This window comes from Zea mays, chromosome 8, assembly GCF_902167145.1.
Source record: "Zea mays cultivar B73 chromosome 8, Zm-B73-REFERENCE-NAM-5.0, whole genome shotgun sequence".
Lineage (NCBI taxonomy): Eukaryota > Viridiplantae > Streptophyta > Magnoliopsida > Poales > Poaceae > Zea > Zea mays.
The window spans coordinates 154,705,979-154,733,933 of record NC_050103.1 but is presented as its reverse complement, the minus strand read 5'-3'; the positions used below and the strand labels follow the sequence as shown (position 1 = coordinate 154,733,933).

At 49.1% G+C, this 27,955-nt stretch overlaps 2 protein-coding genes across 6 annotated transcripts in view; both read left to right on the top strand.

Annotated features, from left to right (window-relative positions):
* LOC778433 (uncharacterized) overlaps positions 1–24,903 on the top strand; it is a 35,671-nt gene extending 10,768 nt beyond the window's left edge. For 2 of the 4 annotated variants that reach the window (XM_020542696.3, XM_020542694.3), the window contains exons 12-23: positions 26–91; positions 1,103–1,246; positions 16,078–16,135; positions 16,244–16,351; positions 17,953–18,016; positions 20,304–20,472; positions 21,462–21,526; positions 21,665–21,755; positions 22,244–22,330; positions 22,537–22,608; positions 23,454–23,494; positions 23,578–23,895. In XM_020542696.3, coding sequence (XP_020398285.1) covers positions 26–91; positions 1,103–1,246; positions 16,078–16,135; positions 16,244–16,351; positions 17,953–18,016; positions 20,304–20,472; positions 21,462–21,526; positions 21,665–21,755; positions 22,244–22,330; positions 22,537–22,608; positions 23,454–23,494; positions 23,578–23,662 — 1,050 coding nt within the window. In that variant the 3' untranslated portion in view covers positions 23,663–23,895. Of the gene's footprint in view, positions 1–25; positions 92–1,102; positions 1,247–16,077; positions 16,136–16,243; positions 16,352–17,952; positions 18,017–20,303; positions 20,473–21,461; positions 21,527–21,664; positions 21,756–22,243; positions 22,331–22,536; positions 22,609–23,453; positions 23,495–23,577; positions 23,896–23,929; positions 24,124–24,271; positions 24,396–24,497 lie in introns of those variants that run through there. The other 2 variants (XR_004852150.1, XM_035961859.1) reach the window with 2 other exon arrangements.
* Positions 24,904–26,234: 1,331 nt separating this feature from the next.
* Positions 26,235–27,606, top strand: LOC100274848 (uncharacterized). 2 transcript variants are annotated; one of them, XM_020541982.1, is made up of 2 exons: positions 26,235–26,582; positions 26,696–27,606. In XM_020541982.1, exon 2 carries the CDS (start codon positions 26,757–26,759, stop codon positions 27,258–27,260), a length of 504 nt encoding a protein of 167 aa, XP_020397571.1. In that variant the 5' UTR covers positions 26,235–26,582; positions 26,696–26,756; the 3' UTR covers positions 27,261–27,606. The 2 variants fall into 2 exon arrangements, with proteins under 2 accessions (XP_020397571.1, NP_001361208.1); NM_001374279.1 differs by lacking the exon at positions 26,235–26,582 and having other exon boundaries at positions 26,685–27,499.
* The last annotated feature ends 349 nt before the right edge of the window (positions 27,607–27,955 follow it).

The following is a 27,955-nucleotide window of genomic DNA, read 5'->3' as shown; positions in this document are numbered from 1 at the left end:
TTCTAAGTCATATACCCTTATACAGGTTACCTCCGAGGAATTTGCTGACCTATGCAATACTATTGCAATAAAATTCCAGAAAGAACCACCAGTATGTTGACTGCTTCAATTGCTCATAATACTGTGTTTATCATGTGTCATGAAAACCGTGCTCATATTTGGACGAGGCTTGATTCAGTGTAAACATTTGTGTAATGTACAAGCAGAAGCTATAATTCTGTAAAAGCATATTTCAAGTTTTCAACTCATAGTTTTATGAAATCATATTCTTATTGCAATTCTATCATTTTACAAGGCCTGCAACTATTTTTTTCTCAAACACGCAGGAGAGCTGCACATTATTCCATAAAATATGGAGGAAAAAACAGCACAAGGGCCAACACACACACACACACACCCACCCACACCCACGCCCGCGTGCTTACACACACACAGCCAAATAACACACCAGGGAAGCACCACCAGGCCCCAATCTAGGTCATGGACAAAAGCTGGGAGAAAGGACAACCCCTTAGAATCAGCAAGACACCACAGCCTACACTCATCACTGGCTAAAGTCAAGGAACACACTCATTACGGTGCGTCCAAATACTCCAAGCTCCTAAAATCACTAGAGATAGTCCTGTTACTCTTGACCAAAAAGGGGGCATCAAGGGGCTGATTTGATGCACTGTTCCAACTACTACTAATAATGCCTTAGGATTTGTGTATTTAATTTTTGGGAGAGCAGAAAAGCACTAGTTGTCAGAACTAATTAGATTAGAAAATTATGCGTCTACCATTAATACAAAAGTGATGTTTTTCAGATCAAAACTAGTGATATTTCAATCATTTACTTTTATTGAAAGGGAGAAATGGCTGGTTGCAAGAGCTAAGGGTCTATCCTTTCTAGTTGCTCTCAGTACCATTGTCTGAGAATAGTTGTATCTTTTTAGTTGTGCATGGGTTGTTTTCTTTATGCTTGTTTCTGGCCCTTTTCTTCCTTCCTACTTAATATATTGAGGCGCAGTCCTCCTGCGTTTTTCGAGAAATTTTTTTGTTGATTCCATGCGTTTGTAACTGAAAATTTGACCGGTTTGTATTTTTGTTTTCGTCTTTGCAGCCTTCATATCTGGAGAAGTACCCATCTTTCTACCATTCACCACAGTGTGAAAGGTTGAAGTCCTTTGTACGGAGTCGCCTGTTTGAGTATATTGTTGTCTTTGTTCTTCTGGTGAACCTAATTGCTGTCGTTATTGAAACAACGGTATGGCGTTGCAACATTATTTCCTTTTTCTCCACATTTTATATTTGTCTCAATTTCGTAATGAACAGTCATATTTTCTTAATATTTACTTGGCTGCATAAAATGATAATTTGAACAATAAATATGATTGTGATCTATAACCTTCATGCTTTTGACTTCTTAGAGGTCAAATGTATTGAATCATTTGACTACATGTTGCAAAGCCTCAAATTTTATGCGTTTCTTTTACAAATGAAAAAAATGAGAGCAATTCGTTGTATTGCTAGAAGGTAAACTATCATGTTTCATTCACTAAGTATGTGATCCATGTTAAATATATGTTTTTGTCCTGCATGAGGAACCTTCAGGAAGGTTGGTTTGTTCATATTCATGTTTAAACTTGTAATATGTTAGGATTCTTCTTCTAAAACTTGTATATACATTAACAACTGTAGTTAAAGAGTATACATTAGTTTTACTAGTTGGGTTAGTTATTTTGTAAGACAAGTAATTTTGAAGCAGAGGCATGATGTAGCTTAATTTTGTGGCTTCTGTTGAATTTCAACTTTAGCAAGTAGCACCCAACTTGGTTGGGACTAAAAGCTTTGTTGTTGTTGTAGGCATGAAGTAGCTAACTTTCTTTATTTGATTTCACACCATCTCATCTCATGTCTTCTCCATGTGTGCTAAGCTCCAGAAGTTGCTCCAATCTCGACTAGCCCCTGCGTCGATCCCCCGTGTGGCCGACTCGGGCGGCACCAAACCCTAGCCGCCACCGTTCCACTCTCCCCTTCTCTCCGTCTCGACGCTGCCAGAGGGGTTGGCCAGGATGCCCGCGTGGGCCCCTAGGACAATGACGGCGAGGCATACACCCAGTTGGCGTTGTGAGCGCCTAGATCCACGAGGGGAGGGAACTCGTGGCCGGGGCGTGGTCATGGTGACCGTGGCGGAGCCATGCGCCCACGTGGGCGTCGTAGGTGGAGGCGCAGTGATGGTGGTGATGCCTACTCGTGGAGCAGCGACTGTTTGTGGTCTGGCCGAATCCGCGTCGTGGCCGGTCGTTGCGGCCCTCTTACGCGGATCTGGGATGGCTACTCCTGGCGGCTCAGGGACGAGCTACAGGGCCGCGCGCTGGCTGTCGCCGGGTTGCTGGCGGGGGTGCGGCGGCCACTGGCCCTCGCTAGCTGTCGATCGACGCCACGGGTAGTTGTAGCACGACAGGCATCTCCTGGTGGTGGGGGTTAGACCCTCGAGGTGGTTGCGCTCATCAGCAGTCACAGTGGTGTGCGAGGTGGAGGGTGTACTGCATCGACTTGGGGGTGGTGTTGTGGCTTCGGCTTGGACTGCTTTGTCTTGTCGATGGTGCCGTGGTGGCATAGCTGATGTCGGCCTGCTCTGCTGTTGCTGGCGGTGTGGTGGTTGCACGACTGTCGGCGGCTGAGCGGTGGTTCTCTAGTGATGTCATGGTGGTGTGACCTGTAGGACCTGGCTACCTCTTCATGGTGTGCAAGCGAGGGTCGAGGCTATCGGACGTGCCGATGGTGGGCGGTGGTGACCGCTCGGCAGTCTTCTCGTCGAAGGGTACAATCACTGCCCCACCAGAGTAGCTCCTCAGCCGTGTGCATTGGGACGAGTGGCGGTGGTGCAAGCCTTGTCCGCTCTCTGGGCCGATGATGACGTCGCTATGGGGCGTTTACTTCCTTGGAAGCGTCTATCGACATATCCTTGTCCCTTTGCATAGCGTGCTATCTTCTGGGGGTGTAAACCCTGACCTTCGGGTCAGGCAACGACGGCTCCATACGTCGCACCCTTCCTTGGAGGCGTCACTTTTGAGGATCGTGCCAGCCGACTTGCTTGGTGATGTGTGCTGCGGCGAAGTCGGAGCTGCTATGTTGACGAGGTGCGACTTGGCTCAGCAACGATGACGCCCAATGGACTCTTTCAGGTGATGTTGGTTTTGTTTGTAGGAGTTGGTTTGTGGTCTGGTGCAGGAAGTCGGAGCTGCTAAGCCTCGGTGCTAAGCTCGGCAACGATGACTTGAGCCAGGCTATAGGGACCACACGACGAGGTGTGAGTGGAGTAGAGCAAAAGCGTTGTGGGACATGTGTTGATGTCCCAATCCAACCGACCGATTTTGTTGTTCTAGTTGGTTCGAGTGTTGTGCGGCGCGTGTTGATGCCCAATCCAACTGCCCGTTGTTGCTTGGGCCTTTGGCACTCCGGGCGTCTGTTTGCTCCCGGTGCTCGGCGCTGTGGCTCCAAGCTCGTTGGTGAAGAATCGGAGCTGCCTTGCTGTTGGGGCGAAGGCATAGACGCCACCCTTCGCTCGAGGCCTTCGCTGCAGTCGCTGTTCCGACAGAGACAAAGCGGGCAGGGACACCCTTCGCAGGACTCGGCACTTTGACGAAGGCCTGCGGCGACGTCCTCCCACGGCGCGTCCTCGTTCAGTCCCAAGGCCCACGAGTGATCTGGCCCATTGTAACGGGCCCCGCGTGGCCGCCTCTGTAGTACGGGCCTAATTTGTAAAGGAATACTTGTAATTACAGCTTGTAACCCTGCTTTATGGGAATATTCTGGGGATAAAATAGGTGTCTGAGGGCACATGCGTCCTTAACACAAGATGCTGGGCACTCAGATACCTATAAATACCCCCGCACAGTGCCCGTGAGAGGCTAGATTAACAGAGCTATTGCCCCCGTGCACGTAACCCTGTTGTCACCACTGTTCACCCTTGTTGGCCTACTTGCGGCAGAGAGCAAGTTCCAACATTTGGCGCCCACCGTTCGTGCTACGACAAAACCACCCGCGATGGCACCCAAGAGAGCTAACCCCAAGGCTGACGAGGCTGCGAAGGCAGCACTGCTGGCCGCAAGAAAGGGCAAGGCCCTCGTCCTCACCCAATCCACCCACCAAGAGCCCACTGAAGACAATGTTCCCCACACTGGCGAAGACGACACCTTCCACACCTGCGGAACCGAAGGACAGTCACAGCCGCCCCCAGGCTTCGCCCCACTGGAAGGCGCGGACCTCACCGAGGACGGTGAGATCCTCGGTGTCTCAACAGAAGAACAGCTGCTGCTGCGCGCCCTGCGCCTCAGGAACCGCAATCTCCAGAGGCAGAAAGAGATCCTGGAGGCCAAGCGCCAGCGTGTGTCCGCATTAGCCAAAGTGCGGCAAATGATACGCGACGAGGAGCAGAAAGCCCAAGACCTCGAGCGCGAGATCGCGCTGATGCAGCGCGAAGGCCACCTCGGTCTACAGCAAGAGCCACCTCTCCAACAGCGCACACAACCGGAGGACACGCGCGAAGGCCACCTCGGCCGGCAGCATGGCCCACCCCTGCAGCACCGGGCGCAGCCGGAGAACCCGCGTTTCCCCCAGCATGACTACGTCTCCCAGCACGGCGCGCCATTCCAAGGGGTCAACTACCTCGACGAGCGAAGTCCCCTGGCGCCACACCTTCAAGTGACGCCTTGGCCAGTTAACTTTCGAGCGGGGGCATACCCCAAATACAACGGCAGCACCGACCCGGCGCAATACATCATGAGTTATCAAGTCGCCGTTGCATCAGCCGGAGGGGACGACGCCACAATGGCGAAGTCTTTCATCATCGCCCTAGAGGGCCCAGCACTCACCTGGTTCACCAGATTGCCTCCGCTGTCCATTGATTCGTGGAGAAGTCTCAGGGACAAGTTCCTCCTCAACTTCCAAGGGTACCGTCCAGACACCGACGCTTTGGCCGAGCTCTCGCTTTGCAAACAGCTGGAAAAGGAGACTCTGCGGGAGTACTACCGCAAGTTCTTAACACTCAAGTCGCAGCTGCCCTCTGTCGACGATCAGATCGCTATCCACTACGCCATCAGTGGCCTTCGGGCCGGCGTCCTCTACAGCCATTGTATCAGAGATCCACCCAAGAGCTTGCAGGAGCTATATCAGCTCTTCGAAAAATATGCCAAATCCGAAGAGCTCCACCAGCGCAAGGTCGAGTCACAACGGAAACCCAAAGATGCTCCGCAGTCCAGCCGCACGTGGACAAGGCCTCCGCAGCCAGACTCCGGTCGGGATGGCCGCAGCCAGCAGCAAGTGCACAACATCGTCAACCAACAGCCTGCTGCTGACCCCCCTCGCCGCCAAGAATATCCCCCCCAGGGCCGCGGAAATGGAACTCGCGGCAGGGGTCGAGGGCGGGCGCAGCAGCCGCCGCGCCGGTTCTATTGCCTTTTCCACGGCGAAGACTGCGCCCACCAGACCAAAGACTGCCCCGAGACGAAGGCCACCAGAGACAGAATGGCGCGGGCGCAGCCAGCCGACAATCCCAGAATTGTCGCGCATAATTACCAGCCACCCCCTCCACCATATATCCACGCTCCCGCTCCGCATCCACCGCACCACGCTTACCAACACCATCAGGAAGTACAAATCGTACCTCCTCCACCCCCACCACCACACCAGCAACATCAAAACATCCCCCACGCCCCAAAACAGGAAGACTTCGCCGATCAGCCATATCGCGGAGTCATTCACATGATAACAGGGGGGTCCAGCACTGACTTCGACACCAAGCGGCAGAAGCGGGATCACTACCGCATCATCAACCATGTCGCCGTCACTGGCCCAGTCGTGTAGACGAAGTGGTCCCACATACCGCTAACCTTCGACGCACGAGACGTCGACCTGCGCAGCGCCCCCCACATCGACGCTATGGTCATCAATTGCAGCGTGGCAGGCTGGGACTTACACAAAGTCCTAGTCGACAACGGCAGTCAGGCGGACATCATCTTCCTCCACGCCTTCGACCGTATGGGTATAAGCCACAGCTTGCTGAAGCCTTCGGATAACCCGTTGTACGGCTTCGGCGGCAAGGGCACCTTTCCAGTTGGCAAGATAGAGTTGCCCCTCTTCTTCGGTGTAGCACCCAATGCCCGAAGTGAGCAAGTAACCTTCGACATTGTCGACATGGTATATCCATACAACGCCATCATGGGCCGGGGCTCCATCAACAAATTCGAAGCTGCCATCCACGGGTTGTACCTATGTATGAAGATACCAGGCCCGCTAGGCGCCATCACAATCTACGGCAACCAGCAGACGGCGCACAACATAGAGCGGGACTTCGTGCCCGGTCAGAGAAATGTACACTGTCTCACGACTCAGCGCGAAGTCCCTGCGCCGGCCAGCCCATCCGACAAGCAGCACGACAAGGCACAGTTGCAGTGCCAGGACGGGACCAAGACCGTCCCCCTCGACCAGGCCACGCCCAAGCAGACAGTAACTATCAGCGAAGACCTCACCTCACTCGAAGAAGAGAAACTTCTCTGCTGCCTGGCCAAGAATAAAGATGTCTTCGCCTGGTCTGCCCTCGATCTGGTCGGAGTCAGCCGAGCCATAATTGAGCACAGCTTGGGGATTGACCCTTCGGTGCGACCCAAAAAGCAGAAGCTTCGCAAAATGTCAGACGAAAAGACAGAAGCCGCCAAGGCGGAGGTGCATCGCCTCCTGGAGGCTAAATTCATCGAGCCAGTGGCTTACCCCACGTGGCTCTCCAATGTTGTGATGGTGCAGAAAAAAAGCGGAAAATGGCGCATGTGCATAGACTTCACCAGTCTCAATAAGTCCTGCCCAAAGGACAATTTCCCGTTGCCGCGGATCGACAAAATAGTCGATAGCGCGGCCGAATGCGAGGTCATGTCCCTCCTCGACTGCTTCTCCGGCTATCACCAGATATACATGAAGGAGGAAGACAAAGCTAGCACCAGCTTTATAACACCCTTCGGCACCTATTGCTTTGTCAGAATGCCGGAGGGTCTCAAGAATGCCGGATCCACCTTCTCCAGACTCACCAAAACAGTGCTCGAGGGGCAGGTCGGCAGAAATATATTCACATATGTGGACGACATCGTCGTCGCCAGCAAGAATAAGGAGGACCATCTCGCTGACCTGGCAGAGACATTCGCGAACATGCGAGATGCACGACTCCGCCTAAACCCGGAAAAGTGTGTTTTCGGTGTTCGCCAGGGCAAGATATTGGGCTACCTGGTGTCCCGCCGGGGCATCGAGGCCAACCCAACCAAGATCTAGGCCATCGTCGATATGTCGCCTCCGCAGTCTGCCAGGGACGTCCAGCGCCTGACAGGCAGGATGGCCGCTCTCAACAGATTCATCTCCAGGTCCGCCGAGCGAAGTCTTCCATTCCTCAAAACACTCCGCGGCGCGAAGAACTTCGCCTGGGGACCGGAGCAAGCAGCGGCCTTCGCCTCATTAAAACAGTACCTGGCGGAGCTGGCCATCCTCACAAGCCCAGACTCCTCGCTCCCCTTATTGCTCTATGTCGCGGCTTCGCCGCACGCGGTCAGCGCGGCACTGGTACAGGAGCAGACAGTCGAGGGCGCAGTCAGACAGTGCCCTGTCTATTATGTCTCCGAAGTCCTGACACCGTCCAAATGCAACATGACAGAGCTGGAGAAGATTGCCTACGCAGTTGTTATGTCCTCGCGCAAGTTGCGCCATTATTTTGAAGCATTTAAGGTCCGAGTCACCTCAGACAGGGGGCTCGGCGAATTATTCAGGAACCCGGAGGCATCAGTGAGGATTGCCAAGTGGGCAGCCGAACTCTCCGGCTACCACATCAGCTTCGAGCCCAGGACAGCTATCAAGTCGCAAGTCCTGGCAGACTTCGTCGTCGACTGGACAGGGCCAATAACACAGCCGGACCCATCCACAGAAAAGGTCTGGACTATCCATTGCGACGGTGCATGGTGTCATGCGGGGGCAGGCGTCGCTGCAGTCGTCACCTCACCAGCCGGAGTCAAACACAGATACGCAGCACGCCTCAGCTTTGCTCTGGAATCTGACAAATGTACAAACAACATAGCAGAGTATGAAGCAGTCATCCTCGGTCTCCGCAAGCTAAGAGCCCTCGGAGTCACCACATGTATCATCAAAACAGACTCCAAGATAGTTGCCGGTCAGGTCGAGAAAGACTATGCAGCAAAAGACCCCGCGCTCATGCAATACCTCGCGGCTATCCGAAGTCTCGAGAGACAGTTCAAGGGATTCACCCTACAGCATGTTGACAGGGCCAAGAACGAGGAGGCCGATGCATTAGCCAAAGCCGCCGCCAGGGGCGAGCCCCTGCCCTCCGACGTATTCTTTCACACCATCGGCACGCCAGCCGTCCGAAGCCCCGAAGGGCTCCAAATAACTAATGATAGCGAGGGCCACCGTATAGTCAACCTAATCATGACCGAAGACTGGCGGGCCCCAATAACCCTGTTCCTACAGGGATACTATCACCCAACCGACGCCAGCGAGGCAAAGCGCCTCAGGCATCGAAGCCGGGACTTCGCACTGATCGAGGGCCAATTATACAAGAAAGGGGTCAGTCAGCCAATGCTTAAATGCGTCACCGAAACCGAAGGCATGCAAATCCTGCGCGAAGTCCACAGTGGCACGTGCGGCTCACACGCGGGGCCAAGGGCCCTGGCTGCAAAGGTGATCCGACAAGGGTTTTACTGGCCTGCAATGATCTGCGCCGCAAATCGAGTCACAAGGTCCTGCGAAGCCTGCCAGAAGTTCTCTCCTCGGTCAGGCAACCCCTCGCAATACACAAAGCTGATTGCCCATACATGGCCTCTTCAGCGCTGGGGCCTGGACATTGTCGGGCCCCTGCCCACCGCTCAGGGGAACCTTAAGTTCGCCTTCGTAGCCGTCGAATACTTCACCAAATGGATTGAAGCGAGGGCCGTGTCCACAATCACATCAAAGACTGCCCAAAAATTCTTTTGGCAGAACATTGTTTGCCGCTTCGGAGTACCGTCCGAGCTAACAGTTGACAACGGCAAGCAGTTTGACAGTCAAGATTTCAAGGATTTTTGTTTTTCCATCGGCACCAAGCTTGCCTTCGCATCAGTCTATCATCCGCAGTCCAACGGGGTCGTGGAGCGTGCCAATGGGAAAATCTTCACAGCTGTCAAGAAAATGCTCCTCGATGAAAAAAAAGGCAGATGGACCGACTTGTTACCGGAAGCAGTCTGGGCGCTAAACACAACCGAGTGCAGGGCGACCGGGTTCACTCCTTTCCGCCTTCTATACGGATCGGAAGCAATGACCCCGCAAGAAATAAAGCATGGGTCTCCGCGCACAGCTCCGTCAGCCGCCCCTGACGTGGATGAGCCAACCTCCAAAGACCTCATTGACGGAGACCGGGTCTTCGCCCTGCAGGCCTTAAACAAATACCAAGCCCAGACCAAAGCATGGCGCGACCGCGCAGTCATTCCAAGGGAGTTCAGCGCGGGGGACCTCGTACTCATCCGAACAGCTCGGACGGAGTCCAAGGGCAAGTTGGAGCCCAAGTGGGAGGGCCCCTTCATAGTCAAAACAAAAGCTTCCCCCAGCGCTTACAGGCTCACAACGCCAGATGGCGAGGACCTGGAGCACTCCTGGAATATCGACAACCTTCGTAAATTTTTTGTTTAAAACTTAGGGCTGAGTTCGCCCTTGTAATTCACCACAAACAATCTTGTACCGGCCCGCACTCTTTTCCTCCCGGGGGGTGAGGTTTTTAACGAGGCGGAGCCATGTAATATATGTGAGAAAAATCCCCCGCAAAAGCATGTGTCGAAAAAGACCGCGACAACGGTCTTCGGCATTCGACCAATTCGAAGTCACCGCGAGGTCAAGCGCTAGCCACCCTCGCGTGCGACCAATCCGCGCAGAAGTCGCCTAAGGGTGCAGCCGGACTTAGCACAACAAGTGCGCAAAAATCCGCAGTCTATCGCGAAGACTATCCGCGCAGAAGTCGCCTAAGGGTGCAGCCGGACTTAGCACAACAAGTGCGCAAAAATCCGCAGTCTATCGCGAAGACTATCCGCGCAGAAGTCGCCTAAGGGTGCAGCCGGACTTAGCACAACAAGTGCGCAAAAATCCGCAGTCTATCGCGAAGACTATCCGCGCAGAAGTCGCCTAAGGGTGCAACCGGACTTAGCACAACAAGTGCGCAAAAATCCGCAGTCTATCGCGAAGACTATCCGCGCAGAAGTCGCCTAAGGGTGCAGCCGGACTTGGCACAACAAGTGCGCAAAAATCCGAAGTCTATCGCGAAGACTATCCGCGCAGAAGTCGCCTAAGGGTGCAGCCGGACTTAGCACAACAAGTGCGCAAAAAATGAAGTCCATCGCGAAGACTATCCGCGCAGAAGTCGCCTAAAAGGTGCAGCCGGACCAAGCACAAACGCGCAAAAATCCGAAGTCTATCGCAGGAGCCGCCTAAGGGCGCAGCCAGCACAGTATAACAAAAAGCAGAAACGACAGCAAGACCAATTATAATCATACTGGCACAGCACAATCAATCACACCAGACAAAGTACACAGCGCCCTCGCAGGCACAGGCACGCGAGGGCACACAACTCCATTTTACAAGCCTTTACACATACACAAGCGAGGGCACCACGCCCTACATCGGCTCAACCTTAGGAATAATCCCCATCTCTCTATAATTAAATAACATTATCCTAAGCTCCTCACCCGCAAAAAGGCTTCGCAGCTCCCCTTCCCCTACACCCGAGGCGGCCGGCAAAGACAGCAGCTCCTGCCGACCAGCCCTACTAACGCGAAGCCGAGCCCCTTCCTCCGCACTAATCCTACGCTTTGCAACCGCCCTTCGTCGTCGGTGCCCGGTGCTAGGACCGGGCACGCCTGGCGCGTCCGCAGCATGTGGTGCAGCCTCCGCCGCAGCCACGTCCAAGGCCGCAAAATAATCCAAGTTCTCCTCCGACGACTCCTCAGTCCACTCAACCGAGCTCCCAGAGTCAGTAAAATCAAAAAACTCAGAAACAGACCCACCACATTCATTTCCATCTTCCGCGGTCGAAGCCGCCAAAAACTCAGTGGTAGCGGTTGCGTGCGCAGGCCCAAAATCTTGAACCTGCGCAGCAACCAAAATTCAGTACAACATCCAAAAATTCCTCAACCCTAAACACCACCTATGCCACCTGCGAAGGCCCGGCCGCTGCGGGAGCCTCCGCCGCTGCCTCCGCCCCCACCTCCGCTGGATCTTCAGCGCTCGGCACAGCAGCTGCGGGGGCATCTGGCGCGCCTTCGGCCACCTTTGGGGGAAGGTCTTCGCCGGCCGCGGCAGATGCAGGAGCGCCTGGTGCATCTTCCGCAGTCTCCGGGGTCGGTCCCGGGGCGACTCCAGTCGCGGCCTCCGCAGGGGTCGTCTCCGGCTCAGGCAGCGCGCTGTTCAGCGCCCCGAAGTCGTCCACCCGCTCGCCGCGCTCCGCCTAAAACAAAACGCACAAAAATTCAGCAAACACACGCACAGACCGCATCCAGCAAACGCCGGGCAAACGACAACGTTACCTGAGCCCTCGCAGCCTCGGCCCGCGCCCGGACCACCTCACGACCGTATGAACCCCACATCCGGTCATAGAGGGCCCCGGCGGATTCCTTCACCACGGGGTCTTCGACCTCAAAGATATCACGCCCAAAATCCTCATCCACCTGGTCGAGGGCCTCAAAGTGCCGGCAGCCTTCGCGAGAGAGCGCGTTCATCGCTGCCTCGCAGGTGACCAGGGAGGTGAACGACATCAACCCCGCCAAGACAGTGGGGAGCTCCTGCAGTTCCTCCTGCACCCATTCCAGACAGCGAAGCCCGGCCTCTCGCTCCGGCACCTCGAAGTCACCCGTCCGCACACCCAGCTCGCGATATGAAGTCATGAGCTGCGTGCGCGTCCGTTCGGCCTCCGCTCGCATCGCGGCCTCGGCCCCCTCCGCGCGGCTCTCCTAGGCAGTAAGCCGCCGCTGCAGCTCTCCGGCGAGCTCCTTGGCGATATTGCCTTCCGCCCGCGCCAGCCTGGCCTCCGCCTGCGCAGCCTGCTCTTTGGCGATGGCTTCGTTGGCCTCCCTCCTCTCCCCCGCCAGCTGGCGCCGGAGGTCAGCCTTCTCCTTCTCAAGGGCGGCCACCTTCTCCGCCAGTTTGCGGCACTTGCTGTCGGAGGCCGACTTCTCACGGACAGCGTCCGCATGTTGCGTCCGAAGTCTCTCGACCTCGGCAGACAACGCTGCCGTAAGGGCCCCCGACGCAGTGCGGCTGGTGAAGTCAGCCACCTGCAGAACACACGTAAGGTCGTTGTGTAAAAAAAAAATGTATAGCTCGGCGGACCTGACTCAGCGCCTCCGTCGCTCGACTCAGCGCCTCCGTCGCTCCCTTCAGCCGACGGGTCGCCACGCCCGCCTCGTCTCTGACCAGCGCGAGGGCGGACACCTCGCCTCCGGCGCCAAGGGTCTCTCCCCCCGCCTTCGGCGCTGGCGCAGCCGTCGCGATCGCCGCGCCAGGCACAACTAGAGCAAGCGGGCCCTCGTCCGACCCTGCAACGCGTCAACAAATTAAAAAAAAAGTATATATATATATATTCATATAGACTTACCCCCAAGATAATCCTCCACATCAATCTCGGTGCCGAAGTCGGCAACGCGTTTGCCAGGCGGCGGTAGCGATTGGGCCGCCTTCGCAGCCTCCGCCACCCCGCTGACAGACGGCACCACCTTCGACAGCTTGGGGCCTCCGGCGCCCACCGTCGTCTCCGGCGCCTTGCCAGGCGCGGAGGCGCCCACCTTCGTCGGCAGCGGCGGCTTGCCTCCGCCAGAGGCCTCAGCCTTCGCCGTTCCCCGCTGCCTTTTCGGCCGGGCTTCGTGAACCCTCACAGTCGCCTGGCGTTTTCGCGCCGCGCCTTGGCCATCCTTGTCCATCACTGCCCACACAACATGACCGATATTTCGCCCATAAGGAAAAACTTTCCACCGATGAACCATACGAGATGTAAAACAGTCCTCCTCAGCCGCGCAGGGGATAGGAATGCCTTTAGGCCAACAACCCCCGGTAACCCTCAGCATCCGAGCCGAAGACTCCCGGAGCTCGGGCGAAGACATCCTCTCCCCCGGGGCCGCACACGTCCTCATTAACTCTCTAGCGAAACTATCAGACACCCCAAGTCTTTCCATCGCAGTACCTAATTTTCTCTTTTTCGAGGAGGCGGAGGCCGCGAGCGCAGGGTCGCCTCCAGTCTCCACCACCGGTTTCTTCCCACGGCGGTCCGCTTCGTCTTGACCAGGGTAACCGTCGTACGGCAGTTGATTTAATTCGAAGACCCTGTTCAAACGTTCATTTGACCCGCGGATGTCAAAGCTGCGCTGGCCTTCTGTCCTCGGCACATAACGCCCCACGAGCCGCACCGCCAAGTCCTCCGCATCACGCACAAAGGCGGCCGGGTCACGGTTTCGCAAATTCAGTGCGAAGGCAGGACTTCGCACCACCCTTCCTCCGTGAAAGGGCATCTGGCGAGGGCATACTTCGCCCAGCGCCCAGCCGTGCGCCAAGGGCCAAACCCCGTACGCCGCGAACTCTTCAACTAAATCACGGCCGCTGCTCTGACCGGCGGCGTTCCGAAGGGCCCCTTCGTCTGCATCCTCTTCTGCCACTTCAAAAGGCGGATACACAGAGTAATAGTGAGAGCACATTTCAGACACGGGGAGTCCTGCATGGCCTTCGACAGTGGCCTCAGCAACATAAAACCAAAACTCATTCCAATTGCCCCATTTGTTGCGGGCGCACGGGACCAACTCCACTACTGGCATTGTGGTCTTGCCGGTCTTCGGCGTGAACGTGCATGATCCGAACTGGGCAACTCCGCCCTCAACCACCCTTTTCTGCCAATGCAAACAATAATTCTTTGCAAAAACTTCAACTGACGGCTGTCCGCCGTACGAAGTCGTCGCCCAGACATACTTCGCCAGCGCCACTATGGCGTTCGGTGTCAACTGATGTATTTGAACGCTAAATCTATGCAGGACCTCGCCAACAAACCGGTGCGCAGGCAGGCGGAGTCCGGCGACGAAGAACGCCTCGAAAACAACCAACTCGCCCTCCGGCTCGGGGACTTCCTCCGTCCCCGGAGCACGAGCGACTCCGCCGCCAAAATAGCCCAACCGCTGCATATCTTCAATGCGGGCAGACGTCATCCGTGACACTCCAAATTCAACAGAGTCGCCGGCGCGCAACTCCTCCACCATCACGCTACTCAACGTCCCCTCAGACGAGGCGGCGGCCGGCGGCGTGGCGTCGGCGGAAGAAGAAGAAGATGGCATTGCTACGTACCGTCGACGGCGGCGGGCGGTTTGCTTCACACGAGCCAGAACGCCGGCAAGCAAAAGAAGCAGCGGAGGAAGAGGAGCAGAAAGACGGCGGGCGGCTAGGGTTTTACGGAGCGCGGAAGGCAAAGTTCAAAACAGCGCCGGCCCCCGCCCCCTTTTATAGGCGGGGCGCGGCTCTTCGGGAAACCCGCAATCCGACAGGCCGCGACGCTTCGGGAAGCCCGCAATCCAACAGTACGCCGTCCATCAACGGTCACATCAAAAACCCCCGCGGAACCACTTCGAGCGAGGGCAGCGTCTCCGCCATCTAGCGACGTCTTCGGCACCAGGTGACTTTGTCGAACTGGTCCCTCGGAGGGCAAATGTTGGGGCGAAGGCATAGACGCCACCCTTCGCTCGAGGCCTTCGCTGCAGTCGCTGTTCCGACAGAGACAAAGCGGGCAGGGACACCCTTCGCAGGACTCGGCACTTTGACGAAGGCCTGCGGCGACGTCCTCCCACGGCGCGTCCTCGTTCAGTCCCAAGGCCCACGAGTGATCTGGCCCATTGTAACGGGCCCCGCGTGGCCGCCTCTGTAGTACGGGCCTAATTTGTAAAGGAATACTTGTAATTACAGCTTGTAACCCTGCTTTATGGGAATATTCTGGGGATAAAATAGGTGTCTGAGGGCACATGCGTCCTTAACACAAGATGCTGGGCACTCAGATACCTATAAATACCCCCGCACAGTGCCCGTGAGAGGCTAGATTAACAGAGCTATTGCCCCCGTGCACGTAACCCTGTTGTCACCACTGTTCACCCTTGTTGGCCTACTTGCGGCAGAGAGCAAGTTCCAACACTTGCGTAGGGTGTGTCGAGGCTGGGCAACGATGGCACACCGCGGTCTTTTGCCTTGTGTGCTGGTGTTTGGGTGTAGTCGTCGTCGAGTTCCTTTGGCCGTGTACAACCCGTCTTGGACGTCGGAGCTACTTGTCCCTTATGTTGAGTTCGGCAACGATGACTCTGGACAATGATGACTCTTGATAAGTTTTTGTGTGAGGCTGCCATTGTCTGGATTGTTTGAGGGGTCCTTCCACCGGTTTCTCTGTCGTGCACTCTGTGTAGGTTTTGGGTCCGGTTTTTCCTTAAAACAGGGTCAATTCCATTCTTCTTATTTGAGAGGCACTGCCATTACGTTTCAAAAAAATTGTCTCCTCCATGTCACGAACTTGTATGATCTATCAATCAAGTGCAGCATGTTTTCCATGTGCTGGATGCCATGATACCACACTAATCATCACTTCCCTGATGATGATGTTCTAGGTACTCATATGATGATATGAGAATGCACACAAAACAAAAATGAAATATGTAATCTTGACATTTTTTGAACAAGAATTCTAAAACTCTGCTAGAACAGCAATCATTACAAAATTGTGAGGATTCATCACCATATATATCCTTTTACTGGCATGGTGAAAAAAACATATTATGTTTGCTTTGTTTCATTGAAAGCCTTGATTGTTCGATGTCTTGTTTCTGCGGAAACAAAATATATAATAGATGTTTCTTAATGCAATGATATGCAGCGTATTTGAGAAAAAGTATATAATACATACAATAGTGTACCTTTGTTTTAAAATATAAACTGGAATTGAAATTAATGTATTAGCACATGATAGTTTGAGTAAAATAAAATGCAATCTCTTGGCTGTGATCTTTGCAGCTAGATATAGAGAACAGCTCTTCACAGAAAGTGTGGCAAGAAGTGGAATTTGTCTTTGGTAAGTATATTGTGGTGAACAGGTCCTTAACCACTCTCATGGAATTTATAAACCATATATTGTCTTTCCTTTATTACCATGAATGCTAATACTAAACTTATGTTGTAGGATGGATCTATGTTGTGGAGATGGCACTTAAAATATTTTCATTAGGATTTGGCGCCTATTGGATGGAGGGTCAGAATAAATTTGATTTTGTGATTACTTGGACTATTTGTAAGTGTAACCTCAGTTCTAGAAGAGTTTACTTGTATTGTTCCTTTTTTTCATTTTGCATTATATTAAGAAAAAGTCGCTTGCACTGTGAAATTTTGGTATTAAAAGATAAGTTCCATTTTTACAACAAAAACCTGTGAATTCGATGGATCGTGCATTGCAGTGACTTTTAAAAACAGAAATCTATATATGTTACATAATAATGTTTACATGTCTAGATAAGGTAGTAAGGTACTGTTTTCCAGTGTTTAGTCTTAGATCTAATTTGAGTGGTAATCAACTTTCCTAATTTTGGCCATGTTTTCGTACAGAACAAATTTTCTTTTGGAAAGCGCAGGAGAGCTGCGTTTCATTGATCAAAGAGAGAAAGAAGGCTCCATACAACCCCAACTCATACGGGCCATGTATGAGAGAAGGGAACACACACCTCTAGGATAAGCAACAGAAAGAAAACACACACTTGACCTGACCCTAACCAGGAACTAATTAGTTCCACAAATGCTGAAGGCTTGGAGATTTTTGGCTCCTGCCAGGCACCACAGGCTGTGCTCATCCCCAAACTTAGACAAAATCAGACTAACAGAGGGAGATTCAGCCTTAAAAATACAATCATTCTGATGCTTCCATATACTCCAGGCTCCTAAGAAGATCAGGGAGTTCAATCCTTTTCTTTTCTCCTTATTGATTTTTCTCGAAACCTTTCTCCACCATTCAGTAAAATTATTATCTTGTTGTCTGGGGGCCCAGGTTGAGAGGTTCAGAGTAGAGAACAGAGAAAACCAGACTTGTCTGGCAACCACACAAGAAGCTAACAGATGTTGGATGGTCTCATCCTCTTGATCACAGAGGGGACATCTGTTTGGATGAGGTAGGCCCCTTCTAGCAAACCGATCAGAAGTCCAACATCTATTTCTGACAGCCAGCCACATAAACATCTTGCATTTGTTTGGGGCCCATGTTCCAGATTCTCTTCCATGGTTCAAAGGTAGTAGAACCCTCAAAGAACGCCCTGTAAGCTGATTTTGAGGAGTATGCCCCATCTGATTCTAGCTTCCATGTATGTCTATCTTCCTGATCAGTTAAGGTCACATCCTGAATATGATCCTAGAGTCTGAAAAATTCTGCAAAATGCTGCCAGGAAAACCCACCTTAAATGTCATCGACCCAATCATTATTAACCAAGGACTCAACAACAGATTTTCTTCTTACAGAACAAATATGACCGTGCCAGATGCATGATGCTTGTTAAACTTCAAGATTTTCTCTATCTGTTTTTAGAACACACAGGAAAGTTGCATGTCCTTACATTCAGAGGATAACATAAGAAGCCAAATATGTAAAATGTACAAGTAAAAGATAATAATAAGCTACAAAACAACAATATAGTTTGTTTATAAAGCCTTCTGAGCTACAAACACACCTTTTTCTCAATATTCAGGGAGTTAGCATACATCTCCTAAAGTTCTCACTGTAAATAAGTTCACGACAAGATGCTTGACGTGAATATTTATTTCGTTTCTATGAGGGGAAGTCATAGTGATTTTTAAAAATAAGTGTACTAGTAAATTATGTTGTAATATCTAACTTCTCATTTCTTGCAGTTATTGGAGAGACTCTGACATTTGCCTTCCCATCAACGCTTCCTTTTCTTTCTAATGGAGAGTGGTAATTCACTGTTTTGGGTGCACTACTTTCAAAATTTTAGTCTAGTCCTTGTAAATACACATCGTCCTTACAAATATGCCTAGAAGTCTAGAGGGCTTGGAAGTCTCTAAACATGTGAATAATCAAAATTATGCATCTATGATAAGCTATTATTCAGTTTCCATTATATTGCAAATGCAAGTTAGGAACCTGCCACCGTCACAATTATTTTGAGCTATATGTGTTTTTTTTTGAAACGAAATCTCCTGTCGTTATATTAAAAAGAGAGGAGCCCAAGTGGCGAGGGTTAAAATACAAAGACACTCCACAAAAGCATGACCAAGCCGAAAAAACACAAACACACAAGACTAATCTGAAAGGAGACTAGAAGAAAAACCAAGCTGAAACACACAAAACTAAAGTGATGCTAGGAGATTAGCCAGCTGGTTGGCTCCTGCACGTATCCAGGCTGATGCCTCAGATACAATAGATGCGAGAATCTGAGCACATGTGGAGGATTTGTGGTCGAAAATCCTAGCATTTCTCTCATGCCAGACGGTCCAATTCACTAGAATTAAGAGGCTTCTCAAGCCCTTCCTGTTGCAATCTTGAGTTGTAGCTAGGGACGTCCACCATTGTAGGACAGACTCACTGTGGTCCCAGTTGCTTGGACTAAGGCCCTCCACCGCTGCCCATACAGCCACCTCTCCCCAAATCTGCTTGGTTAAACGACACTCAACGAAGAGATGCAATCCTGACTCCAAAGTTTGCCCACACAATGCACAGGTAGCGTTGTGGGGCCAATCCCTCTTCGCAAGACGATCCGCTGTCCAAATTCTATTTTGGATGGCTAACCAACTGAAGAATTTACATTTCGGTGGCGCCCATACCTTCCAAATGATCCAGTTCATATTTGTAAGCTCTGAGCCGAGGAATTGGGCAAGGTATGCTGATTTCGCCGAATATTGTCGGTCTTCTGAGAGTTTCCAACTAATAGAGTCGCAAATACCCGGTTGCAAGGATACTCTTCGCAAAATTGACCAAAGCCTACAGTACTCCACAATGTGTTGTTCTGTCACCTCAGCAGAAAACAGGTTGAGGTCCCTAATCCAAGTATGATTCCACAACGCTTCACTCAAAGATCTGTTCTTTCTTCGGGACACATTGAAAATGAGAGGCGCAATGTCCTTCGGTCTTAACCCTTGCACCCACGCATCATTCCACAAGGACACCTTTGTCCCGTCTCCCACCGAAATCGATGTCGTTGCTGCGAAGAGCTGTCGATCTTTTGTCGTGCAAGGGAGTTCCAAGGTTGTCGAGAACCTAGTTGATGAAGCCCATTCTTGCCACAGCCAACGCATACGCAGGGCCCTTGCAAATTTGGTTAAATGAAGGATACCCAAGCCTCCACACTCTTTTGGCCTTGCGGAACGGAGCCAATTTACCTTGCATTTACCTCCCGTAATTTGTGCACACCCAGCCCAAAGAAATTTTTTCCTTCTCGAGTCAATTAGATTCAATATTTCCTTAGGAGCCCGTAAAGCAGAGAGAAGGTAGATTGCTTGGGAGGTAATGACTGACTTAACTAAAGTCAGTCTGCCAGCCATAGAGAGGTTTTTCCCATTCCAGCCACTGAGCTTGTTCGAAATTTTGTCAATTAAGAACTGAAAGTCGCTCTTCTTCAATCTGGATGATGAGAGTGGGAGGCCCAGGTATTTTAAGGGGAAGGTAGCCCTTCTGGCCGGCATATTCAGCCATCCTCTCAACATCCACCTCAAGGGTCTTTGTTAATGGGGCCCCGAATCCCCCCTTGTCTCATGGTCGAGGACTTAGACAGGGAGACCCACTCTCACCATTGTTATTTGTACTTGCCATTGACCCATTGCAGAAAATTTTAGAACTGGCAACAGAGAGGGGACTTCTCAGCAAAATCAGGGGCCGCTCGCCTTGCCTTCGTCTCTCATTGTATGCTGATGATGCGGCCTTGTTTATTGCACCAAAAAAAGAGGAGGTCGATACAATACTAAAGCTGCTCGGGCTATTTGGTGAGGCGTCAGGGCTGTTGACAAACTTCCATAAGTCCACAGTTGAGCTATATGTGTTGATGATTCAGAGTGTACTCCCAGAGTTGTCCTGTCTTGTACGCCTGTACTCCTAAGAATTGTAAATTCTGTATTTTTGTCATTGAAACAGGTTTCAAGATGATAGAGCACTGATAAAAACCTCTGACATCAATTTCTTGTTGATTGCTGTTACAATCTTGCTGTCAAATATGTGATCCATTTTCCTCTGATTTTTGTTTTAACAGGATTCGATATCTTCTCCTTGGAAGGATGTTGCGTTTAACAAGAATTTTGTTGCAAATTCGGCGTTTCAGAGCATTTGTTGCAACATTCTTTACCCTCATGTCTAGCTTGTTGCCATACTTGGGGACTGTGTTTTGCATACTTTGTGTATATTGCTCCATAGGTTTACAGGTAGGGGTGGACTGAAAAGTTGGTTTAGCTCGACTCACGAGAACGTGAAATCGCTCTCCAAAATATAATATAAAATCACAAAAAAATAAAATTAAGTAACATATTTTAGATTAGTAAAATAAATATATTATTAATATAATATAGAAAATAGGTTAATTTTGTACAGTAATCTCAAAAAACATAAAGTAATTGTGTATTTAGTACCTATGATATATGCTAATTAGGATTTTATGTAACAAATGTTGTTGGGTCGAGCTACGAGCTGGCTAGCGAGCTTCAGCGAGTCGAGCTGGCTCGCTCTTTTCTCGAGCCAGAAAAACAGGCTCGGCTCAGGTTCGTTCTATGCACTGAGCCGCCGCGAGCTTGAGCCGGCTCATCGAGCTTTTTTCCATCCCTATTTACAGGTCCTAATATAATTGTGCTTTAACGTGATAAATTTTATGCATAAACTTGAGAGCTTTGTTCTCATTAAACACATAGCATTTATGGTTAGTTATCACAGCTATGAAGTAAGCAATTTAACTTAAATCTACGGTGTGTAAAGGGCTGCAATTTACTGATTCAGTTTGTTTAGTTGAACATATTAAGTTGCATGTACCAACCAATTCAATCTAAAAGTTTAAGAGTGGATATAATTCAGGTTCTCTTAGGTCTCAGGCGTGGAATAGGAGCGAGCAACGATTATTTTTATTTAATTGCGCTAATCAGGATTTGAACTTGAGATCTCTAGCTTTGATACTATATAAAGTGGCATGCACCAACCAGTTCAACCCAAAAGTTTAAGCTAATGAAGAGATATGAACAATTCAACAGTGATAACTGCATATACCTGATAGCTAGATGTTTTTTTTTCTCTTTGATCACAAATTACTTGTAAAACACGTTGCTTGGGCATTTCCTGAGCTGAACTACATGCATTCATCGTTGAAATACCATAGGCATTTTTACATCTCTCAATCTGTCTCATAATATGATAGTTTTGTTTGCAGTTTTTTGGTGGCATCGTGTATGCAGGAAACTTGAAGTTGGAAGAAACAGATCTCTTTGGGAACGAGTATCCTTTTTTTTACTTGATCTTCACGTATACTTCTACAGTTTGTCCTGGCTCACATAGCCTCTATACTACAACTTTAACTACGAAACCAAAATGTACTATACCCATTAATGTCAAATTTTCCCTTGACGTATATAGTTATCTTCTTTTCAACTTCAATGACTACCCAAGTGGTATGGTTACTCTGTTCAATTTGTTAGTCATGGGCAATTGGCAAGTCTGGATGGAGGTAAGAATTTCACATGCACCCTTATGTTACAATATGCTTTCTTTCTTGACCCATGTCTTTTAGGGCTGTGACACGTAACCAGTTTGTTATGCACGTCCTTTTATTTTGCTTGACTTGATTTTCTAAAATCTAAGGAACTAGCTTGAAGTACTTGTGTAGTTATGTCTATTGCCCTGAAACTCCCCCCTCAATTTTTCACGGTTTCTAGATTCTGTCTAAACGATTTTTAGAAGATTTCTGCCAGAAGTATTGAACCAATTAAGCTACACACATATCTGGTGATAATATGTTCACCGTATTTCCGTTCAATATATTTCTTAAAATCAGAGTTAATAATTTAATAAATATTATTTATTTTATTATTCTCACTTATAAGATTAGTATTTCTAGCCATGGTAATATTACCCAGTAAATAACTTAAATTCTGGTTGGAGTTTCTTAAGTTTCGATTGGAATTGAACTTTTGTGTTAATTGACCATTCTTTCAGAGCTATGCACACCTGACTGGAAGTTCTTGGAGCCTGGTTTATTTTATCAGTTTTTACCTTATTTCAGTATTACTGCTGCTTAATCTGGTAAGCTATTGTTTTTTTTTCTCAGTTGGTCCAGGTTTCTGCATGATATGATTTTTCTAATTTTCATAACAGAAACTTTGTTGGTTATGGTTGGTTTGTGATTAGCTTTAAACTTTATTCAGAAATTTTACTTCCAAGTATGTTTTTAACCCTTTTTGTTTATTAGATGTCTTGTCACCATATGGTCTTGGCTTTTGTATTTTCAGATTGTGGCATTTGTGTTGGAGGCGTTTTTTGCTGAGATGGAACTGGAGAAAGCTGGAGAAGCTGATACGCAGGTTAGACAAGTATTTCTGCTCATAAGAGATTATTATTACTCTACTCAGAAAATTGGTGTAAGTCAGTAATTAACTAAGGAAATGCCGGTACCGTATTTGCTAATGAAGCCAGAACCCAGTTCTCATGGTTACTGTCCTTTTACTACTTTTATATACCCGACTTCATAGTATTGTTTTAAAAAGTTTGAAAATTCGCCTATCACAACTTAAGAAGTTTAATTTCTCTAGGTTTGATAAGGAAATTTCAATGTAGAACTAACAACACATATGGCATAGCACCTTTATCCGCACCAGCTACTTGGTGAAGAATTTGGCACACTTAGATTTTTAAAAACTTTCTTATCATTTTGTCGTCATTTTATTTGCCAACTAAATATTTCATTAAAAGCAGTTACACAGATCATTGTACCTAAGAAGAGTTTCAAAAACCCACTCCTAATCTTGTTTTTTTGGCAAGATTTTCTTTTAAAAATACTCTGTAACAACTTATCTCAACTCCCAATCTTTTGGCACTTAGCGAAAACCGACTCAATCACGTAAAAATATACGCGTGCCTATGGGTTGGCCAATCTAGAGGTGGAAGGATGTGGGAAAGAATAAGAAATAGAATAAGGTTGGTAATGCAAATATACAACAAGGAAAAAGATATAAAAGTGGTTAGTGTGATTTAGAAACAGCCCGAGATTTCTGATGCAAAATTATTTTGGAAACTGATAGAGAAACCCAGCAAATATATATGCTTCCAACTCTTTTTAATCACTTCTATAATTCATTGATTTATCGATTACTTTTTTGGGAACTGTCGGAGATGCTCTAATGTTGAGGGCATTTGCCCACCCTTACAGGATTCTACCCCACAAGGAAGAAACAAGCGGCGATCCATGCGGTAATCAACTGAATCATATTTGCTCTAAGTTCTTCATACCTTACTGTTGCATCATTTGCTTACAAAGTGCCGACGTGCTGCAGTGTGAGGACGAAGGGTACTATGGTTGACATTCTTCTGCACCATATGTTGAGCAATGAACTTGATGGATCTCAAAACTCGGATTGATTACTCATCTTAATGGTACCAGATCACTAGTACTACCCTGCTGTTCTTTTAACTTTGACCACGGCTTCCGTTATGAACACCTGTCTCATCTATACTCTACAGCATCCGAGACTTCGATTGGTAATTTATATACCATACGTATAGCTTAAAGTGACACAACGGATACTGACAGATGCTTATTTATCTGCAATTTCAGTCAATATATATACCCCTACATTTTTTTTTTGTTTTTATATGTATCTTCTACAGCCTTCTGATTTCTGACAGTGTGGAATATGCCGTATTGAGTAGACAGTATTGGTTGTATTAAGCAACTCGTATGAAGCGAAATAACAGTTCAAAGGTGCCCAGTCTTCTCCCCTCCCAAATTATTGATGAACTCTAGATGCAATTGGTGATTCTTGCTTCTTTGGAGAGATGCAATGCAAGTAAGGCTGATATACACATCCATCAGTCTACTAGTAAGCAACTGGCTGAAGATCTATACTAACTGGAGAGTAGAGAGCATCTGTTAGCCATCCAAGAGCATCTTTATTAGCTTCCCAATAGCTTAGCTCTTTCTTTTTAGGCGATCACCAATACCTCTTTCACTTTTCCTCAAATAATCAGGGAGTTGTATATTTCTCCAACAAAAAGGACCTACTTCGTTAGGGGAGGCAGCCCCAAGTCTTTACATAGTAGGTAATAGTACTGACAAGATTAGGGAGCGCCCAAGCGCAACTGAATCAAGGTGGTATGGCACTTTTCTACTATATATAATCTTCTATCTTTAACACATATAACATTCCATCTTTTAACACACTTGTTGACTTCTTCCATGGCATGCCTTTGCCAGCCTCCACCTTGTGTCGCACCTCGACCTTCATAGTGAACTATACGGTGAGCCCGTGTTGCATATCTCGTTCGAGGAGCGCCACAACCTCCATGTGATGGAGATCGAGGAGCGCTGCACATTTGTGGTTAATGTCGGTCGTCCGTTTGTGTCCATGGCCAACCACCACCTTCGCACCCACGGTGGTCGGCGACGACCGTGTTAGATTATGTATATAGTTTTGGTTACGTTGGACTTGAGTTATATTAGGAATGAGGATAGAGTTGGAGTCGAACATTGTATTCTATGAGAACTTATGTTGTAACTATGAGACGATTTGGTGGCTAGTTTGGGTGGCGGCGAGGTCACGAGGTCGTCCGAATGCTGTTGTAACTACTATTGGAAGATTGCACACTTTTAAGTTTAATTTAATTTAATTTCTAAAGTAAGCACTACATAAATAATGAATAAGGCATGCATATAAAATAAAAAGTATGACCACATAGCTGATTAAATCTATCTTAAATGCATATATAGAAACACAAGTGAGGAATTCATTGTTACTCACGGCGAGGTTCGCTCGAGTGTGGTCGAAGATGAGTTTGAGGTGTCATTAAGTTCATAGATGATGTAGTGTGGGCTGATGAGGGTGGTGACCATCTGTCATGGTCATTGTCCCCCGAACCGCCTCCAACATTCTTCATGTGATCCATTTCTGATATAGGTAGGAATACACTAAGTGTTGATTGATACACCCCTGACTCTTGCTAATCAATCAACTAAACCTTGTGGGGTTTGGTCTTGAGTTAGGTCCTCAGATCTCACTATCACACATACCGTGCGAACAATAAGAGAGAGTATATTGTAAGAAACATAGACACTAGAGGAAACTTGAAGAAAAGCAAACAAAGTGATGAATAAAGGAGTGATGGATTGCTTCATGTGTTACTAACAATATCGAGGAGGGAGGTAATGTTGATGAGATGGTGTCAAGATGAGGGGAACTACATAACTACAAGAGGAAATGAGAGAACTCGGATCAAAATAGTGGCGGAATTGGCCTCGTGAACGGCAACAAGATTTGTGATACTGACCTCGACACCACGTTAGGGTTACAATGACGTCCTTGTGACGTAATATCTCGATATTATAACCTGTAACATTGAGCCATGCAATCTTGACGTGATAGGTCATAATACCGATCCTCAAAGTACAAATACAATAATAGTTAAAACAATGTAAACTTAATATTTTGAAGGAAAAAAAATAAAAAAAATCAGACGAGCCCACTACTCTTCGAGCTAGGAGTGGTAATAGATCATAATTTAAATGCTTTTTCACAAAATAGTAGAGTACTAAATAAATTCTAGTTTAAAAAATAAATAGAAATATAACTTGATTTTAACCTTACCTAATCATTAAATTTTATAGCGTAAAATTTAAAGCCAATGTCACGCCCTGTTCTCAGCTTATCCCCGGCGGCGCACGCGCGCACTACTCCCGGTCGTGTGCACGCACAACTCCGAAGTCCGAACCAGGCTTCATGCACGTAGCCAAAGTGGGGCGACGTGCAGGCAATTGCCTCGGTAAACGCGAGCCGCCCTGTACTTTCCGCCGACTGGCCCCATGCACGCCTTCCACTGATCGCCATCATCATCATTGCACAGATGGTTTAAGCGAAAACAGAACCGATTGCAGTACTAGTATTGTATAAAAACACAGCGCCGAACGCTGTTGCCGCAACACCCTTCCCAAAGGAATTCAGGAGTGTTCGTCTGCTGGGTGTTTGTGGTAGGGCCAAGTTCAAGCGGAAAGCCTCATGACAGGGAGCATGTTTGCCGGAAGCATCCTCCTGACACAACTTTTACCGGCCGGTTCGTCCAAAAGCGGGTCGCCGGACCTCAACCTCAGCGTTCGTGTTCCGATCGAAAATGGCGAATGCTTCTTTTACTATCTGCAAGTCAAATCATCATTCGTTCGAGACTAGCAGTCTAGCGCTAGCTCTATTTATAAGGGGATTAAGGGTGCTGTTAGCTTCGCATTACACAGATCCTCTGCACTCCACCCACACAAATCCAAGGCCCTAGTCTCCTACACGCTGATAGACAGGCAAACCACCTATCCTCTCCCCTCCCCGCAATGATTTCTTCCCCTTCCTAGCCGATACTTTACACTCACACCCTGTATTCTTTTTTTTATAAAAAAATTTCTTTTCCTTGTAGAAGCTAGAACACACAGTCCTAAGCTTCTGTAGAGACACAGCCGAACAGAGCAGCAGCAGAAATGGAGCTCGCCGTGGCGCAGGTGCAGCCGCGGTACATCGTCTTGGACCTCTCCGGCGGGGGCCTCCGACGACGCCTCGGTCCACCACCCCCGGCAGCCGGCGTTCCGCCTGACGCCCCGGCCATGGCGGCCCTGGAGGCGCATCACCGGACACGGCGATCTGGCGCCGAAGACGACCTCGCAACGAGCCGGCCAATGATCCAGTCAGGCGCGGTGATGGCCCGGAGCGTTCATGCGGAAACCACCGGCGCTGACGCAGACGCCGTGTCTGGCGCAGGCACGTCTGGTTCGGAGGCGGCAGAGGAGGAGTCCGGAGACGAGGCGGATAGCTTCGACGCGTCCTTCTGCCAAGAGGGCTTTGCGAGAAAGATCGAGGCGCTGGCTGAGCTGGTAGGTATGGACGGCGCCTGCGAACCTGTGGCTGTGCTGAGCGAAGTTGTTAGGGTGCTCCGGTCGATCGATACACACAGACACAGTGAGTACATCCCGTGTGCGAGCGACTAGGGGCCATCTGATGTAATCTTTGTTTTGTAATTTTGCTTTCCGAGACGGAGTGCGCGCGCTAAAGCTGCATAATGTTTTCCGTTTCTTAGTTTTTACTGAAGAGTAAGCATCGTTCCCTCCCCGTCAAATAAAGACACGGGAAAACACTGAGGGCCTGTTTGACACTAAGATTTATTTACAGTCCCAATTAGGAGTGGTAATGGATCGCGATCTAAATATTTCTTCACAATTTGTTAGGATCTTATATGGCTCGATCCTAATTCGATCTTATCCTTACATTGTATAATGTAAAATTTAGAGTCTATTGTCACCTCTAGTTCCAATACGGTACAATGATATTTGAGAATATTGTAGTATTGTTTTGTTGAACTTTATAAAAGACATTTTTAAGTACATCAATATAGCCAATCAAGGGCGTAACTCGATCCTATCTGGTTGTGGCACCCGACCACAATCATATTTATTAGGGCAGAGCATCGACACGAAAACCAACACATTATGCCCCACAAACCTAATCGCTACATTCCCTTGGTCCCGGTCACCTTTAGTGCCCTCAGTGACCGGATTCATCCTTCCTATAGCGTCGATTGAGCCCAATGCATCCCCTATACCGGCCAAACGATGCCCTACCACCTAAACCTAATGTGCAGGGTGATCAAAGATGATAAGATGACGACGCTCCTACACCGACCCAA